This window comes from Acanthochromis polyacanthus, chromosome 1 (genome assembly GCF_021347895.1).
Source record: "Acanthochromis polyacanthus isolate Apoly-LR-REF ecotype Palm Island chromosome 1, KAUST_Apoly_ChrSc, whole genome shotgun sequence".
Classification (NCBI taxonomy): Eukaryota; Metazoa; Chordata; class Actinopteri; family Pomacentridae; genus Acanthochromis; species Acanthochromis polyacanthus.
In genome coordinates, this window is record NC_067113.1 from 26630689 (window position 1) to 26650854 (window position 20166).

Genomic DNA, 20166 nt, shown 5'->3' on the forward strand with positions numbered 1-20166 from the left:
CAGAAAGTTTTTTTCTATGTACAATAGGATCTTCCCAGAACTTTATTCATACTCCAGGAGGCAAAATAGGAAAATATTCATCTCTTTTTGTTGTTTATTCCAGGTATAGCTGTAAAGTATTCATTAAAAGTACCTCTTGTTCAGTCTCGTCTGACAATCCTTGACCTCTTTGGTGCGAGGGTGTCTGCTGTCCTCGAGCTGCTTCACAGCTTTGTTGACGTCATCCACTCTTGACTGAACATTTGCCATATCTTGAGCTAAAATGCTTAACCTGAAAACAAGAAAAGTGTTATTTAAAATAATGTTAGTACAATCTGCACAATTACTAGACCAGATCTAATAGTATTTGCAGAAAGAAGTGATAATTTGCAGGTTTTTGTGAATTACATTATTAATCCAGATGTGTAAACCTAATTTCGGAGTGCATACTTATTTCATTTGTGGCTCTGTACCTGTTCTGAACAACTTCCAGATCCTCCAGCTTCTCCGGCACCTCCAAACCCACCAACCACGTCTCCTTCTGGCCCATCCAGAGTTCGCATGCGTCCGTCTCACTGAAGATGGTGTACAGAGCCATAGTGTCATCCAGCTTCTTCTGTCTCAGGTCAGCCAGAGACATGAGCTCCATGTAAAGGTCCTTGATGTCTTTCAGTCGTCTCTGGATATCAGGGGTGTTCTGTAGCTCCTCTGGCAGTCCGTTGGCCTGTTTGGACAGAGCGTCAATCGTGGCTCCGTTCTTGATCGCTTCATTTTTCAGGTTGTTGTGCTTTTTCAGTAGCCGCTGAGTTGTGTATTCATCGTGGCCGACGTCGTCGCTGCTCATCTGCCTCTTGGCGTCCAGCAGCCAGGCCTTGAGCTCATCAGCATCTCCCTGAAACTGGAAGAACGTCTGGGTATCCTGGAGGTTCTGCTTTCGAAACGCAGCCAGTTCCTCCAGCTGCTGCCACTGCCTCCGGATGTCGTCCATGCTCTCCTGAACCTTCGGGGAGCCAAAGTGTTTGGCCTGGATCATCTTCTCCCCCTCACCTAAGAGCTGCTCCAGGTTGGCTCGGCGAGCTCCGAGCTCATCCTCAAAGGCGCTGTGTTTGCTCTGGAGCACCAAAACGCTCGTCAGGTCCTTGCCGTAGTCCATGGAGGAGAAGATGTGCTCCTTCTCCCTGATCCAGCTCTCCAGCTCCGTCACCTCCCACAGGAAGTTCCAGAAGAGGCGAGACTGCTCCAGGCGGGCTCTTCGCTGGGCAGCCAGAGCGCAAAGCTCCTGGTAGCACAGGTCCAGGTGCTGGACTCTGTCCCGGATCACTTGGGGATCACACGGCTTATAGCCTGGGGAGAGGATGGAGGATAAGATAATGGTTTTATGAATTTACTCGTTTCATTTTTCCTGCTTGATTCGCTCTCTTCACAGTTCTAGGATGCTGGAGTCAGTGGAAACAGTTAGGAAGGCGGATTATAGTGGTCATGATGACAAATTAACATAGAACTAACACATACATGACACATATTCAAATATATGGACATTACAGTGTCACCAAACTATACTATTTTTGACTATCTGTGATGAGAGAAAAAGAGAACCACACATGAAGGACTAGATTAAAATATTAGTATTATAAAGAAAGGAAATGTTTAATAATTACATTTACAGGTTGAGTGCAGAAGTAAATTATATTGTTTTATGCATTCTTATATCAACATATTGGGATAGTTTATTCACCTTGGCCTTTAAGTTAGGGCTAAACTGTTGTTTGAAATCTTTTGAAGCTAGTCTCAATGCAAAACCTAATTTTAGAAACTGATAAAATACTTTTTGATACCCTAACAGAAACCGTTTTCTACATTCTTCTTCTTCTACAGCAGTGTTTCATGTTTTTTTAACACACAGAAGTATCCATTTAAACAATCCACACTTTTCTCCAAGGTGCACCATGAGGTACAGCACTTACTATCTCCGTTGGCGAACTTGAGAGCAGAAGCGCTGGCGCTCTGTACTCTCTCGGCCTGCAGAGCGATGTCGTTCTCCACCAGAGCATGTTTTTGCAACAAGTCTTCTACTTCCAGCAAGTGTTTCCCAAAGTCAGGAGACAGTAGCCGAGCCTGAAGAAAAAAGGGAAACAGTTTGATCAGCTTAATGTTTGGAAAATATATGTTTCTACTGTATGTATTCTGCTCCTCTGTGCTGCACCTTCATGTCATCCATCCAGCTGATGATGTGCAGCATCTCCTGGAAGATCCTCTGCAGGGTCAGGTTCTTATCCAGACGCCCTCTTCGAGCCTTCAGCAGCTCCTGCAAATAGTCCCAAAGACGCAGGATGTTGTCTTTGCGAACGTCGATCCGTTTGGCATCGTGGTAACGCTCAGACTCCAGCTCCTTGGAGATGTTCACCAAGGCCTTAACACGTTCCTCATATGCTGCAATGTCCGTCTCAATGGCATCGTGTTTCTTCTTCGCTGCTTCCACTGCTGGCAGGTCATAGCCAAAGTTATCCTGAAGAAATTAGAGAAGACAGTGGGTTTAATATGTACGTATTCTGCAACTTTGGATTTCTGTTACTCCACATTTTGGATGGAAACATTATACTTTTAAAATCTCTATATTTATTTGACAGGTAGTCCTATGGTTATGAGTAGATTGTGATAAACATGCAATTATCTTCAATCTAACCATCACATAATATAGATGAAATTTCCTTCATTATAAAGATTCTCCTTTTTGTTGAGCTACAACTTTAAAATGCTGTTTACACATTAATGCATCAGTAATAATAATCTAACAGTAGACAGCTAGGAGGTGTTCAGTGAAGAATATTGGATTCAAATCACATGCTCTACCTTTAAGGCAACTGCTTTCAACATCTACCTTTTTTTCTGAACAATCAAGTAGGTTTTTCCTCTAAGAAAGTTGCTATTTTATACATGCAGGTGACATTTTTTGGTCACATCTTGTTTCCAAGGCAACTTGTCCCTGCATCGCTCATCCCATTTAGATGCTGTTTTAATTCATTAACAAAAAAAAAGCATGTTTACTCTCACAAGTAGGGACTTAAGGACGAAAACAAAGATCTACTGAGTCACCCACACAACTAGCATACAAGAAACAACAATGAACAGATGTAAAGTCAAATATTTAAACATTTAAGAACAGCTGTGGTTCTGGAGTTGTTGGTTCACCTGAGCCACAAGTCTCTGGTTCTCCAGGAGCCAGGTCTCCCTCATGGCCGCCTTCCTGTCGAATCTTCTCGCCATCTGCTCCAGCTTCTCCTGTCTGATCAGCTCGTCTCTCAGGACTCGCTCCCGCTCATGCTCCGCCCTTTCCAGACGCTCCCAGGCCTGCACTCAGAAGATCAGAGGCATCGTGAGGGTTTGCGGTCTTTGCGACTTGGTTGTCATAATTTTCCAAAATTGACACACTGTTGTCTGCTTGAATCCCGTCCACAAGGAGCTCAGAGGTCAACGTCAGCTACAGAACACTCATCCTGAAGCTGGGAAGTTTTGGCAGATGTCGGGTAAGACAACTAAGAATTCTTGTACTTAGTTAAAATAGCCATAGCTACAAGAACATAATCTGCTTTGTTACTTTTGTTTTTGTGCCAGCTTGTAGTCAGGCCTCTATTTTCTTCAAGAGATGGCTTTTATTGTATATTTTAGCTACAGCAGTGCTTGTATAATTCAATTCAGTTGTGGTTAATTGCTCCCTTTGGCATAATGTTTGATAAATTGATGAAATTTGAACATGTGTGCAAGCTGTATGAAAGAGCTCCATTTACGTTCTTAAAACACGATGCTACTCTGCACTCATTCCAATTCATCTCCAAAAGCCATCTTACCCTGTTAATATCTGCAACCAGGGCTCCCTCTTTAGGCGTGTAAACCCTCTGATTGTTGGCCCTCATACGACTCTGGATGGTAAACAGCAGCACCTCCAGGTTGCCTTTCTCCTGGAACCTGAGAAACAACAAGAAGTTAGCCACAAGGGATTCTGCAAATATTGGAACCAACAAAAAAAATAACAAAACACAGTAGAGCAGATTAGACTACGGCTCAACATCACAACAGCAGAAGCCAATATGTGTACGGCGCCTGCGGGAACGAGGTAATTCCACTTGTGTATCAGTTTGGTTTAACAAGATGAACCTGAGCTCAGTATGAAAAATGTTATTAAATATCATGGAGAAACCTGATCGAGTGGCTCAGAGGGCGTGTTGAAAGTGGTGTTAATTACAATTTCTGTATTCATTTGCAACTGGATGATGAAGTTTACCTGATATAAATGATTGTAAATGTGTTTGCAATGATGAAAAAACACAGGGCGATAAAAATAGACTGGAAATAGTACACGAGTACTTCAAAACGTTCTCTGCCTCACCCAGACACAATAACTCCCATTTTGGGCCATAATTATGTACTACAAATCCTTTTATCACTGTCCACAGACCCTCAAATGGATCATTCCATGTCAATTCACCATGCATGCATGCATGGTCAAATTAGTTGACCATGCATAAAATCTGATGTTATAGGTAGCTTAGTTTTTGAGATAAAAATTCCTTAAAAAGGATGCGGTCATATTTGCAATGTTTTCTTCATGCCAATCTGTGGAGCAAATTTGGAAGTGTCATAACATGAGAAATAATGCAGCTACAGTTCTAAAAGTTTTGATCAAAATATGTCTATGTTTAGGTCTGCTTCGATATTCCACCAGCCATAAAACCTTTATTGTTTTCTTGTAATTGGCAAAAGCTGGTTTGTATTATTCTATCAAAGGAGTGTTGTACCATCAAAGTACATTGCAATAAGCCTAGAAAATTTCAGGACACCAGTTACAGTATTTCTCAAGTTATGGCACTGCTCAACAGATTGGTGCGAAGAAAATGCTGCAAAAATTGGCATAATGCCACCTTCTTTAAGAATTTTTCACTCAAAAAACTAATGTCACCTACCTACTGACATTTCACTTAACAACACAGGTGTGCAAAGGAAAAAATCCGACAAATATGAGATGGTCAGTTGAGGTGGAATGACTCAAATGTTTCTCAACATTTCTTTGCAGATGACAACGCTTTTAAATTAGTAGATCAGAGAGAAACCAAAAAATGGACAAGAAAGAAGCTGCGAGCACAAAAAGGGCATGACCCGCAAGGAAATCCATGAAGACATGGTCAACACGGTTGGTGAGGACTCCCCGTGCTATTCAACCGTAAAGAAGTGAGTTGCTAATGTCAACTGGGCCAAGAAGAGCAAAATCATGACCGTGGACAATCAATTGCAGGTCGTTCTCCACATTATTGTGAATAATAAACATGTGACTAAAAATTAGCAGAAACTATGGACGTCAGTGTCTTGTCCATTTTTAGGTTTTCCTCTCACTGACTTTTAAAGGGTTTCATCTTTTGGACAGTATACAGTTAACCCCCCGCCGGCGGGGGCTGTAGGTACTAAGGAGGTGCCTCAAAAACAGGGCTCAGGGACTAAAAGGTTAAACCCCAAAATGTGAATTTTGCCCATAATTCCAGGTCAGATTGAGAACTTTTTGAAGTAGTCTCGTATGAAACACTGCAGTGGAAGTTTGGCCTGGCTTTGACTCACTTGGGCGGCTTCTCTACAGTTCGGTAGGTGTTAAAGGCCTGAAGCTGCTGCTGGACTCCCGTCAAAGAGTTGGCAAGTTTGCGGTTGTTCAGCACGATGATGGTTTGCTCGATCCACGTCAGCAGGTCTGATGCCAGAGTCTCGTATTTATCGATCATCTTCTCCGTTTCGATGGCGTGATCCAGGACCTGAAGAAGAAATGAGGTGATGATTAACGGGGTTCAAGGGTCAACATACTGATAAGTGTATGCCATCTTTTAATCTCACCTTCCCAACTCTTTTGCCCTCAACAGCAAGCTGCTTCATCTTCGAGAAGTAGTGGTAAAATGCCACAACGTACGTGATGATGGACTTCTCGTCGGGGTTCTCAGTGAACACATCTGCAAAACAAACCGACGGACAAATCAGTCAGAGCCAAACCAGAAACATTGCTTGTCTGTTTTTTTCCACCAGGCTTAACACTCGTAAACATTTATTTCTACATGAAGGCACATCCTTCATCGGTCACTCACCTTCTGGGTCTAAGAGTTTGGTCACACCAAGCTTCTGCTCTGCCACATTGAACGCGTTCTGGAGGTTGTGGGTCGGGTTGGACCTCTTCAGCCTGTTATAGTCCAGCAGATCTGGCCTTTAAGAGAAATATGGAGGAGATGAATGAGGAAGACCGACACTGACCAGATGGGTTTCTGGTGTGTTTACATTTTTGAGCTGGTGAGAGTGGATTTGGCCATTCATCTCCTCTTACCGGTGTTTGTGTATGAGAGCGTTGAAGGCCATGCCATCTTTCCAGCTGGTGGTGAAGTTTGTGATGTTGACATTGGGGTATCTGGGAAACAACGGCAAGGAGACGTCATTGACTGAACATTTCTGAAGTGTTCTGGCTTCTGTTCAGCATGTATAATCACGAAACTCTTATTTCTGTAACTTAAAGCCTTGAACCAAGGGTTTTCTCTATTTACCCAAAAGATTACATTTTTTGCTGCAGAAACCTCAAAGATAGAAAATTAAGAGACAGATTCAGAGACATGAATAAATCCAGCTGAATGCTAATCTACAGTGTCACCATACTACAAATGAAAACCTTCAATCCGAAAGAAACAGTCTGACATGTTGGGTAATACATTTACTCATTTTTATACCAAGATTAGCACAAAAAGATCACTATCGTTCTCATGTCTATACACTAAATATGAAGCTTCATCCAGCAAATGATTGGCTTAGCTTAGCATAAAGACTGGGAAACATCTAACTTAGCTGTAAAGCCCACCATTAAACCTCAATATGATGCTTTTTTCTTCTAAAAATGTTGATTATATAAGTGACGGTTGTTCCAATAACGTTCTGAGAAAGTTCTACAAAGTTTAAGTAATGCTTTTAGTGGGAAGTTCTCTTTTTGTTCCCAGAATGTTCTTCCAAAAGTGAGAAAGCTGCAGACATTCTTAAAATGTTTGATGGTAACGTTGCTAGACCTTAATGCCCTAAAAAGCTTTCTGAATGTTGCATTCAGAATGTTCTTCTTTTGTCCTCGCAGAACATTGCAGAGCATTGTGGGAATGTTTTGTGGAAAGCCCTTCTGTAATGTGTAACGTCAACAACATCCTCATTACAAAAACTCAAAATATTGCAGGCAAATATTGCAAAATATTGTTGTCATATTACGGGAATGTTCTGTTATCTGATGCCGCAATCACATCTTGAAAACATTTTTTCCTTTTTATTATGTAACAGAATCTATGGCTCTTACACCATGCTCTGAAGGTCGCAGTGAAAGACTTTGTCTTAGTTCACCTTTAACCTTGTAAGAACAATATCTGGAAAGATCATTTTCTTAAAATGTTCTTTGAACATTACACGAAAAACTTTAAACATTATTTGATCTTGTAGGTGATGTTAGCCAATGTTGTATAAACATCGCCTCCTGGCTGTGATATCTCTTATATTTAGCATATGTACAATATTAGTGGTATCAGCCTTTTCATTTGCAAGAAAGCAAAAATATTTTTACAAATATCTATTTCTTTAAAAAAAAATTGGATTTTATGGCATTAAACAAATGCTGAAAATAAAAATAAAAACATTTGCACTTTGGTTTTGAAGAAACACGAATGTTGTTGCAAATTAAATTAATTGACTTCACTTATCAAAAAACTACTACTATTTTCTGTTCGTTGTACAAATGTTGCACTTTTTTACTCCACAACATGCATTTGGTAACTTTAGGAACATGTTGCTATCCAGATTCTGATTACAATACAACAAAACAATACTATGATGTATATTATTTGGAGTTTAAATTGTATTATTGCTGCTTTTCATTAATCTGAATATTTCTTCTAACACCTCTCTAAGGACTGGGTTTTTAAAAAGTAAACGTGACAATGAAACAGAAAGCTTCTGGCAGGCCTGTTTTTAAGCATCAAACTGGAATGTCCTAAATGATATCTTTTATTTATGTGGCAGAGAATAAACACTCTCACAGACACTCTATGTGGCAATTTAAATAAATAAAAGTGAAAGCTTTTGGCAAGCCCGTTTTTAACCATAAAAACCAGAATAATAAAAATCGGATCTTTTATTCATAGAGCAGAGATAAAGACTGTCAAAGACACTCTGCGCTGCAATTTAAATAGATAAAATTGAGAGTACATTCCTGAATTGTGAGATTTTTACCTACTAACAGATGCGCAAGACTGGATTTACATCGATGTATGAGATCTCGAAGGAAGTTTACAGCAGCTGGGTGATGCTAAAGGTCACGCAGAACACTTACCCTGCAGTTTTCATCTGACACCACAGAAGAAGAGCATCCTTGGCTGAGCGCGTCTCCTTCTGGTCTGCCTGGCCCGTTTCCACGACGATGTCCTGGATCTGAGGAAGAACAACAAGCACAGCTGGATGGTGAATAATGGAACTTCACTAATGTTTGCCATCAAACAGGAACAACAACACACACAAAAAACAGCCACTAACATGTTGATAAAGGGAGGCACCAGTAGGGATCATTTTGGCAAAAGTGGATCCCTTTGAGATACAACATTTATCATAGCAGGAAAATAAAAAAACTTTTCTTTTTTTTTATTTGTTTGAAACAAAATCTCAAGTGATATATCATCAATGCTATTAGCCGGGCTTGATTCTCACAAAACTAAACATTGGATCCGAATGATAGAAAGAAGGTCGGTAATTATTGAAGTTCTTATTTTCCCACACACTGGGCCAGTAATTAGAGCAGTGATGTGATCTGAGAGACAGGCCCTGAGAGAGGGCTAAATTTAGCCAGCTTTGGTTCTCCTTGGTTTATGCAGACTAAAAGATACAGACAGGACCAAGTCAACTCCTTTCTTTCCTGTGTTTTTTTTTCTCCCCTTTCTTTCTGGTTTGAAAAGGCTGAATAATGCAGCGGGCCATATTGTTTGAACTAACGCGTCTAAAAATACCAGTGTTGCTGTCAAATTAAAAATAAATACATGGCCTCGCCCAGAAGATAAAAGAATCAAACAGACATGTTCTGATGTGTTGGATGTGCTCCTAACAGCAGTTAATAAAGGCTGGAAGCTGAAGGCATCGTTTCAAGGGGGAAGAGAAAGCGAAAAACATCCCAAGGCTGCAGGTTGACAGCGTTTTTGCAAAACATGCACAGAAAACTAAACAATTACAAGTCTGAGAGTTTTCTATTAGATGCTGTATATTGCGCCATCTTTTCAATGCAAATGTGATTATAATGTTATGAAGATGCATTTAAGTGAAGCAGAATCTATTTAATTCAGTGGGAATATAATCATGTTAATATATAATATAATTTAAATGGCTGGGCTGCACATGTGATATATATGCTGGAGAAAAGAAGAATATCATGAAGTTTTTAGACATTTTCAGATGTAAGAAAAGGAAATGAATGTTGAGCAAAACTGAGTTTATTGTTCAAAAAACTAATAAAGGAAGAAAAAACAAGTAGTTCCAAAATATCACTAGCTGACGTCTGCGTTATTGTGTTTTTTGTTCATGTGTGCACAAACATGGGACTTTTCATGACCGATTTGACTTTTGTGTCATATTTCAACTCACCTGTAGTCGGAAATGATCTGATCTACGTTTTGGATGTTGCAGATTCAGATTAAATGGCACATTGAGAAATAACAGTGAAAATTTTAAGCTTTTGTCCTGAAGAGTTCCTGAGATATTGTAATTTAAACATAACCTCAGTTGTTTTTTGTGCGAAAAAATGTGTTGAAAGCTGATCAACAGGCAATCTGTAAAAAAAGATGTTATCTCAGAAAGTATTTGATACATGAATCTAAAATTCCACAGACATCATTTTAAATATGCATAGATTATAATACCAAACTTCCAGGCCAATCTGAAAGGTTTCCAGTGTAGCCGAGGTCCTCAGTTTACCTGGAAACGCAGGATGATGGTCCAAATGAGTCCGAGGATGAGGCGATGGTTGCCGTCGACGATATCGTGGGAGCCCATGTTCTCCAGATGGACCCTCTGCTCTTTGAGGAACTGTAGCGCCTTGTCCACGTTCTCCAAACAGTGGATTCGCATCCGGCCTTTAGTGGGTTTTGGCTGCAGAGAAGAGAAGCAAAAAACAGTGGAAAGAGAACATTTCGAAGAACACAAAGACCACGAGAGAGTTTGGAATAACGCAAAGAATATCAAAAGGGAGGACAACAAAAATGTAAGTAAAATCTTCTCACCAGTCGCTCCCCAGACAGCACCTCCAGCAGTTTAATGAGCATCCGTCCATCCCGCAGGTCCAAGTACAGGTCAGAGATGCGACAGCCGACCCGGGACAGGATGGAGTTGACCCATTTAGTGAAGGTCTTCTTCTGAACCGCCTCGCGCTCATCTGATGGGAGCACAAAGCGAAGAACGAACATGAGCTCCATGAATAAGGCAACATCCTCACAGCTACAGAGCAGCAGTGCCGAGCGGGGCTGGCAGGGATTTGCTGCAGTGCACGAGGGCACTTCAGACGGGAGGATGCCTGCGAGGCTGAAGGAAGAAGTTGGCAGGAGTTACAGTATCTCAGCGTTTGTCTGAGGAAATCTGCTCCACAGACACAGAAATCTTACTGGTTATATGAATCCTCAGTGCAGAGTTAAGCTTCGTACTGTATACCGCCAGCCATATACTGTTGCTGCAGGCAAAACATGCTCAGTTATCTATATTAACTTCCATCTGTGGCTCACATTCAATCAAAATGTTTCTTTGGCTTGACTTTTTAGAATTATTATTTCCTTTGGACTCCCAAATCCTCTCGACTGGAGCAACATGCCCATACTGACGCTCAGGCTTGGTTGGAAAATAATATAAAATACTACAGTTCTAGTGTAAATCTGACATCCAGTGTCATAAAAGGACACACACACCAGGGAAAACTTTATTGTTGCTACTTACACTGTAAAAAACAAACAAAAAACTTCTTTTTAAAAAACTTGAATTGTAACTGTAAATTTCTGTTCTTGAATAATTTTGTTAAACTGCTGATAATGACTATTAAAATTACAAAATGTGTATTAATTTACTCGTGAGGCTTTAAAAAAAACTGGTCCAAACTGTCAGTAATGTCAACATTTTTTTTTTTTTTAAAAATCTGTATTTTTACAACCTGTCCAGGGTGTCCCCTGCCTTCACCCGAGTCAGCTGGGATAGACTCCAGCACCCTCCGCGACCCTAGTGAGGATAAAGCGGTGTATAGAGAATGGATGGATGGATGGGTGTATTTTTACGAATATTATTTTGTTAATTTACTTTTTTCCCAGAAAAAAAAAATCTTTATGTAACACACTGACTGTAATAAAACAAAAAAACTACCAAAAATGGCTCAATCGTGAATTATCCTTACAGTGTTTGACAAAAAATTACACTATTGTTGACATTATTGTTTTATATGAATTATTATTTTGTATTATTATTATGATTATAAAAGTATGGTCATAAATACTGTAAATGTAAATGTTTTACTGGATTTAATTAGCTAAAGAAGTCAAATTACCTTACATATTTTTACTGTTATTTTAACTGTGTTTACAGTTTCTAAATGTTACAGTGCTCCTGTAAAACCGAGCCAGAGTTTCACATTTGTAAGGAATTCTTTTCAAGACGTATGTCTACGCATATTCCTTGCGAAGTAGCTTATAAAGTAATTAAGTCGTGCATAAAAAGGAAATTAAACATGAACAATCTCTCTGTCTAATTAAGCACAACTGTAACTGAATTAATGGTGAAATTCTTTGACGGCAGGTTTGCATTGAAGCTCATTGAGGAGGGGGCAGAGAGCTGCAGAGAGTACAAGCATCGCTCTCTCAGAGGTTTTTGGGAGGATGAGCGCTGCCCACATGGTGACACATCTTGCCGGTGTCACATTCACACTTTAAATCCCATCGCAACGATCTGCCTCCTACTCAGACGCAAAAATAACACCAAATTTGATGGGACCGTATGGCAGCAGGATCCACTGTACTACACTGTGTTTGTTACTCCACCAAGGAACGGCAGAGTTGTGTGATGATCGGCAGGCATTAACCTGTGAATCCATCTGTCTGTCAGTGTGAAACATGTCTCAAAAATGGACAACAACTTGGATGACATTTTCAGGTGAAGTCAGAAATGACACAAGGACCACCTCATTAAATTTTCACAGTGTCGTCCGAAGTGTCACAAAAACTTCATAGTTTAGTATGTTGTCCGAAATGTGACAAAACCGTCATAGTTTATTAGGTCATCCAAAATATGGAAAAGAAATGTTGTAGTTCAGGATTTTGGACAAAACATGCAAAAAAACATTCAAGTTTAGTATTTCGACCAAAATATGAAAAAAAGGTTATAGTTTAGTATGTCGTCCAAAATGTGGAAAAAACATCATAGCTTAGTATGTGGTCCAAAATAGGGAAAAAAAAGGCATAGTTTAGTATGTCTTCCAAAATGTGGAAAAATAGTCATAGTTTAGTATGTCGTCCAAAATGTGGAAAAAAAATGTCATAGTTTAATATGCCGTCCAAAAATGGAAAAAAAAACCATCATGGGTTATGTCATCCGAAAATGGACAAAAAACGTCATAGGTTAGTATGTCATCCGAAAATGGACAAAAACGTCATAGTTTATTATGTAGTCCGAAAATGGACAAAAAACGTCATAGTTTATTATGTCGTCTAAAAATGGACAAAAACGTCAATTTTTGTCTGAAAACGGAAAATGGAAAATGGAAAAAAAATGTCATAGCTTAGTATTTCGTCCAAAATGTGGATAAAAACATCATAGTTTAGTATGTCATCCAAAATGTGCCAAAAATGTCATATTAGTATGTCGTCAAAAATGTGACAAAAATGTCATAGTTTAGTATGTCGTCCAAAATATGGAAAAATAGTCATAGTTTAGTATGTCGTCCAAAATGTGGAAAAAAAAGTCATAGTTTAGTATTTCATCCAAAATGTGACAAAAATGTCATAGTATAGTATGTCTTCCAAAATATGGAAAAATAGTCATAGTTTAGTATGTTGTCCAAAATGTGGAAAAAAAATGTCATAGTTTAGTATGTCTTCCAAAATGTGGAAAAATAGTCATAGTTTAGTATGTCATCCAAAATGTGGAAAACAAATGTCATAGTTTAGTATGCCGTCCAAAACATGGTAAAAAAAAACCATCATAGTTTAGTATGTCGTCCGAAAATGGACAAAAAACATCATAGGTTAGTATGTCGTCCGAAAATGGACAAAAACGTCATAGTTTATTATGTGGTCCGAAAATGGACAAAAAACGTCATAGTTTAGAATGTCGTCTAAAAATGGACAAAAATGTCAATTTTTGTCTGAAAACGGAAAATGGAAAATGGAAAAAAAATGTCATAGCTTAGTATTTCGTCCAAAATGTGGATAAAAACATCATAGTTTAGTATGTCATCCAAAATGTGCCAAAAATGTCATATTAGTATGTCGTCAAAAATGTGACAAAAATGTCATAGTTTAGTATGTCTTCCAAAATATGGAAAAATAGTCATAGTTTAGTATGTCGTCCAAAAAATGAAAAAAAAAAAACATCATAGTTTAGTATCTCACCCAAAATATGGAAAAAAAGTCATGGTTAAGTATTTTGTCCAAAATGTCTAAAAAAAGTCATAATTTAGTATGTCGTCCAAAATATGGAAAAAAAAGTCTTAGTTCAATATGTCGTCCAACATATGACAAAAACATCATAGTTTAGCATGTTGTCCAAAATATTACAAAAACGTCATAGCTTAGTATGTCGTCCAATATATGGAAAAAACGTCATCATTCAGTACGTCATCCAATATATGGTAAAAACGTCAATTTAGTATCTCGTTCAAAATATGGCAAAAAAAAGTCATAGTTTAGGCTGTGGGCCAAAATGTGACAGAAACTTCATAGTTTAGTAGGTAATACAATGAGAACATACAGATAGCTCAACTGGTTAAGAGGGTGATCTGTCTACAGCACTGCATTAAAGCTGCAGGTTCAATTCCCTTGCATGGCTCATTCCTGCAGGTCTTCCCTGTCTACTCCTCAACTTAACTACTGAAAAAGCTAAAAAAATAACTTAAAAAAAAGTCATAGTATGCCATGAAAAAAGGGAATAAAACATCGTAATTTATTATGTGGACAAAAATGCCGTAGTTTAGTATGTCCTCCAAAATGCAGAAAAGAAATGTCATAGTTTAGTATGTCATCCAAAATGTGACAAAAATGTCATAGTTTAATATGTCATCCAAAACATGGAAAAAAATATGATCCAAAATGTGACAGAAACTTCATAGTTTAGTAGGTAGTATAATGAGAACATACAGAGTGCCCAGATAGCTCAACTGGTTAAGAGGGTGAGCCATCCACAGGACTGCATTAGAGCCACAGGTTCGATTCCCTCACACCCCTCATTCCTGCAGGTCTTCCCTGATTTCCTGCTTTCTTCTCAACAACTAAAAAAAAAGTATGTCATGGAAATATAATTTCTTAAGTGGACAAGAATGTGATAGCTTAGTATGTTGTCTAAAATGTGGACATCCACATCATAGTTTAGTATGTTGTCAAAAATATGGAAAACAGCGCCTGTATAGCTCAACGGGTTAAGCAGGTGAACCACATACAGCGGCCCTGGTTCGATTCCTGCTCACGGCCCTTTGTTGCATGTCTTTACCCCCTTTGTCTCCCCCATTTCCTGTGTCTCTTGCACTTCGCCCATCCAGTAAAGCCAAGAAAAGACCGTTAAAAAATATGGAAAAAACATCTTGGTTTAGTATGTGGTCCAAAATATAGCAAAAACCGTTGTAGTTTAGGATGTTGTCCAACATGTGACCAAAAAGTCACACTTTAGTATCTCGTCCAAAATGTGGAAAAAAAATGTCATCGTTTAGTATGCCATCCAAAACATGGTAAAAAAAACATCATAGTTTAGTATGTCGTCCGAAAATGGGAAAAAAAACCATCATGGGTTATGTCATCCGAAAATGGACAAAAAACGTCATAGGTTAGTATGTCGTCCGAAAATGGACAAAAACGTCATAGTTTATTATGTGGTCCGAAAATAGACAAAAATCGTCATGGTTTAGAATGTCGTCTAAAAATGGACAAAAACGTCAATTTTTGTCTGAAAACAGAAAATGGAAAATGGAAAAAAAATGTCATAGCTTAGTATTTCGTTCAAAATGTGGATAAAAACATCATAGTTTAGTATGTCATCCAAAATGTGCCAAAAATGTCATAGTTTAGTATGTCTTCCAAAATATGGAAAAATAGTCATAGTTTAGTATGTCGTCCAAAAAATGAAAAAAAAAACATCATAGTTTAGTATGTCACCCAAAATATGGAAAAAAAAGTCATGGTTAAGTATTTTGTCCAAAATGTCTAAAAAAAAAAGTCTTAATTTAGTATGTCGTCCAAAATATGGAAAAAAAAGTCATAGTTTAGGCTGTGGGCCAAAATATTACAAAAATGTCATAGCTTAGTATGTCGTCCAATATATGGAAAAAAAACGTCATCATTCAGTACGTCATCCAATATATGGTAAAAACGTCAATTTAGTATCTCGTTCAAAATATGGCAAAAAAAAGTCATAGTTTAGGCTGTGGGCCAAAATGTGACAGAAACTTCATAGTTTAGTAGGTAGCACAATAAGAACATACAGATAGCTCAACTGGTTAAGCGAGTGATCTGTCTTCAGCACTGCATTAAAGCTGCAGGTTCAATTCCTTTGCATGGCTCATTCCTGCAGGGCTTTCCTGTCTTCTCCTCAACTTCACTATTGAAAAAAATAATTTAAAAAAAGTCATAGTATGCCATGCAAAAAGGGAATAAAACATCATAATTTATTATGTGGACAAAAATGCCGTAGTTTTGCATGTCCTCTAAAATGCAGAAAAGAAATGTCAGTTTAGTATTTTGTCCAAAATGTGGATAGAAACGTCATAGTTTAATATGTCATCCAAAATGCGACAGAAATGTCATATTATAGTATGTCTCCCAAAAACTAGAAAAAAAAATCATACGTAGTTTAGTATGTCGTCCAAAACATCACCAAAAACATCATAGTTTAGTATGTCATCCAAAACATCACCAAAAACATCATAGTTTAGTATATGATCCAAAATGTGACAAAAATGTCATAGTTTAGTATGTCATCCAAAACATGGAAAAAAATGTGATCCAAAATGTGACACAAACTTCATAGTTTAGTAGGTAGTATAATGAGAATGTACAGTGTGCCCAGATAGCTCAACTGGTTAAGCGGGTGAGCCATCCACAGGACTGCATTAGAGCCACAGGTTCGATTCCCTCACACCCCTCATTCCTGCAGGTCTTCCCTGATTTCCTGCTTTCTTCTCAACAACTAAAAAAAAAAGTATGCCATGGAAATAAAATATAATTTCTTATGTGGACAAGAATGTGATAGCTTAGTATGTTGTCCAAAATGTGGACATCCACATCATAGTTTAATATGTTGTCAAAAATATGAAAAACAGCGCCTGTATAGCTCAACGGGTTAAGCAGGTGAACCACATACAGCGGCCCTGGTTTGATTCCCGCTCATGGCCCTTTGTTGCATGTCTTTACCCCCTTCGTCTCCCCCATTTCCTGTGTCTCTTGCACTTCGTCCATCCAGTAAAGCCAAGAAAAGACCGTTAAAAAAATATGGAAAAAACATCTTGGTTTAGTATGTGGTCCAAAATATAGAAAAAACCGTCGTAGTTTAGGATGTTGACCAACAAGTCATACTTTAGTATCTCGTCCAAAATGTGGAAAAAAAAACGTCGTAGTTGAGGATGTGGTCCAAAATGTGACATACTTTAGAAGGTAGTACAAGGAAAACACATAGGACGCCCAGATAGCTCAACTGGTTAAGAGGGCAATCATGAACAGGACGGCATTAGAGGCGAAGGTTCAATTCGCTCACGTGGCTCTTTCCTGCAGGTCTTCCTCTCAACTTAACTACTGAATAAAACCAACAAAACAGGCTGAAAAAAAATCACAGTTTGTCGTTCAAAATGGGAATGAAACATCTTAATTCATTATGTGGACCAAAATATTACGAAAATGTCATAGTTTAGTATGTCATCCAAAATGCAGAAAAAAAATGTCATAGTTTAGTATTTTGTCCGAAATATGGATAAAAATGTCATAGTTTACTATATCTTCCAAAATGTGACAAAAATGTCATAGTTTAGTATGTCGTCTGAAAATGGACAAAAACGTCATAGTTTAGTATGTCATCCGAAAACGGACAAAAACGTCATAGTTTATTATGTGGTCGGAAAATGGACAAAAAAACGTAAGAGTTTAGTATGTCGTCCGAAAATGGACAAAAAAAGTCATAGTTTAGTATGCCATCCAAAAATGGACAAAAATGTCATAGTGCAGTATGTCGTCGGAAAAAGGACAAAAAACGTGATTTTTACTCCAAAAATGGACAAAAGAATGTCGTCCAAAAATGGACATAAACGTCATAGTTTAGTATGTTGTCCGAAAATAGACATAAACGTCAATTTTTGTCTGAAAATGGAGAAAAACGTCATAGTTAAGTATGACGTCCGAATATGGACAAAAAATGTCAGTTTAGTATGTCGTCCGAAAATAAACAAACGACATCATTTGTTGTCCGAAAATGGACAAAAAAACGTCATAATTTAGTATGTCGTCTGAAAATTGACAAAAGACGTCATAGTTTACTATGTCGTAGGAAAATGGACAAAACATGGCATAGTTTACTATGTCGTCAGAAAATGGACAAAAAACGTCATCGTTTAGTATGTCGTCCAAAAATGGACAAAAAACGTCATAGTTTAGTATGTCCTCCAAAAATGGACAAAAAAACGTCATAGGTTAGTATGTCGTTCGAAAACGGACAAAAACGTCATTTGTTGTCCAAAAATGGACAAAAAACATCATAGTTTAGTATGTCATCCGAAAATGGACAAAAAAATGTCATAGGTTGGTATGTCGTCCGAAAACGGACAAAAACGTCATAGTTTATTATGTTGTTCGAATAAGGACCAAAAACGTCTAAGGTTAGTATGTCGTCCAAAAATGGACAAAAACGTTATATTTATTATGTGGTCCGAAAATGGACAAAAAACGTCATAGTTTAGCATGTCGTCCGAAAACGGACAAAAACGTCATTTGTTGTCCAAAAATGGACAAAAAACATCATAGTTTAGTATGTCGTCCGAAAATGGACAAAAAACGTCATTTTAGTATGTTGTCCGAAAATCTACAAAAAACATCATAGTTTAGTATGTCATCCAAAAATGGACAAAAAAAGTCATAGTTTATTATGTGGTCCGAAAATGGACAAAAAACGTCATAGGTTAGTATGTCGTCCAAAAATGGACAAAAACATCATACTTTATTATGTGGTCCGAAAATGGGCAAAAAACGTCACAGTTTATTATGTTGTCTGAAAACGGACAAAAACGTCATTTGTTGTCCAAAAATGGACAAAAAACATCATAGTTTAGTATGTCGCCCGAAAATGGACAAAAAACGTCATTTGAGTATGTTGTCCGAAAATGGACAAAAAACGTCATAGTTTATTATGTGGTCCGAAAATGGACAAAAACGTCATAAGTTATTATGCGGTCTGAAAATAGACAAAAAATGTCATAGGTTAGTATGTCGTCCGAAAATGGACAAAAAACATCATAGTTTAGTATGTCGTCCAAAAATGGACAAAAAACGTCATAGTTTATTATGTGGTCTGAAAATGCACAAAAAATGTCATCGGTTAGTATGTCATCCAAAAGTGCACAAAAAAGTCACAGTTTAGTATGTTGTCCGAAAATGGCCAAACGTCATTTGTTGTCTGAAAATGGACAAAAACGTCACAGTTTAATATGTCGTCCGAAAATGGAAAAAAAAAGTAAGAGTTTACTATGTCGTCCAAAAATGGACAAAAAAACTTCATTTTTTTGTCCGAAAACGGGCAAAAATGTCATAGTTTATTATGTATACTTTTCAGCTGAACTGCAGGATGTGTACACAGAGCATGTAGAAGATAAATTTGTCAACAAATTAAAAATGTAGGCAGTAAAACATTTACAGCATTTACAGCCACCATTTTTTCACGTCTTTATGCCATTCTAACTTTGACGTACTGCACAGATGACATTCTCGGGAGTTCTCTCTGCTACTAGCTGCTGTTGTGTTGTTTTCATTGAAGTGACAAATGAGTCCACTGTGGATAAAAACATGACTGGAGCAAATAAAAAAAGCTCAGAAACCGCTTGTTGTGCATAGGGTCAATATATAAATTACTGAAGATTTGGCACACTAGTCAAAATAACTACCACAACATCATTAAGAATAATTCCTGATATCACTACCCATCATAATGTGCCAAACAGTATAAGTGAAAAAATGGTCTGTATTTATATAGCGCTTTACTATACCTGCAAGGTACCCAAAGCGCTTTACAGGATACATCACATTCACCCATTGATGGTGGAAGCTGCCATGCAAGGCGCTAACCATGACCCCATCAGGAGCAATTAGGGGTTAGGTGTCTTGCTCAGGGACACTTCGATATGAGCACAACGGGCCGAGGATTGAACCAGCAACCCTCCGGTTATAAGACAGCCACTCTACCCACTGAGCCATGCCGCCCCCACAAAAAAGAAAAAAAAGTCACAGACATGAATAACTCTGTTCAGATTGCAACCACATCCACATCGTAATATTCTCACCAGTGAACACAGACAAAGCAGAAACAATCAATGCTTACTCTCTTTTCAATCAACTAATCCATTAATTGACTCAGCAGCTAAAAAAAATTTGATCTTTCTTATCTTTTAAACATCTACACAGGGTCGTCCATGTTTTTATTTTCTCAAATCTAGATTTCTGTAATACATTCAACATACATATTAATCAGATTTCCCTTCCTTGACTTCAGGTGCCTCAAAAGTTGAATTGGTACAAGAAAACCAGATCATATTATTCCAGTACTGAGCTGCTTTTTACTGTTTCAAAATGGGAACATTCCTGTTGAGTTTCAAGTCCTTACATGCCCAAGGTCCTGAATATTTTAGGGATCTTTGAACCCCACACGAGCCCGGAAAAATCTTAAAATCAGCGA

General features: G+C 38.0%; 1 protein-coding gene across 3 annotated transcripts in view; it reads right to left on the reverse strand.

Annotated features, from left to right (window-relative positions):
* sptb (spectrin, beta, erythrocytic) overlaps nucleotides 1–20166 on the reverse strand; it is a 66531-nt gene that overhangs the window by 25822 nt on the left and 20543 nt on the right. For all 3 annotated transcript variants that reach the window (XM_022223366.2, XM_051949235.1, XM_022223361.2), the window contains 13 exons: nucleotides 10284–10435; nucleotides 9979–10152; nucleotides 8354–8451; nucleotides 6329–6409; nucleotides 6096–6211; nucleotides 5851–5963; nucleotides 5584–5771; nucleotides 3825–3942; nucleotides 3169–3327; nucleotides 2183–2485; nucleotides 1944–2094; nucleotides 453–1323; nucleotides 134–271 (listed from right to left, as the gene is read on the reverse strand). In XM_022223366.2, the coding sequence (XP_022079058.1) occupies nucleotides 134–271; nucleotides 453–1323; nucleotides 1944–2094; nucleotides 2183–2485; nucleotides 3169–3327; nucleotides 3825–3942; nucleotides 5584–5771; nucleotides 5851–5963; nucleotides 6096–6211; nucleotides 6329–6409; nucleotides 8354–8451; nucleotides 9979–10152; nucleotides 10284–10435 (2662 nt within the window). The remainder of the gene's footprint in view (nucleotides 1–133; nucleotides 272–452; nucleotides 1324–1943; nucleotides 2095–2182; nucleotides 2486–3168; nucleotides 3328–3824; nucleotides 3943–5583; nucleotides 5772–5850; nucleotides 5964–6095; nucleotides 6212–6328; nucleotides 6410–8353; nucleotides 8452–9978; nucleotides 10153–10283; nucleotides 10436–20166) is intronic.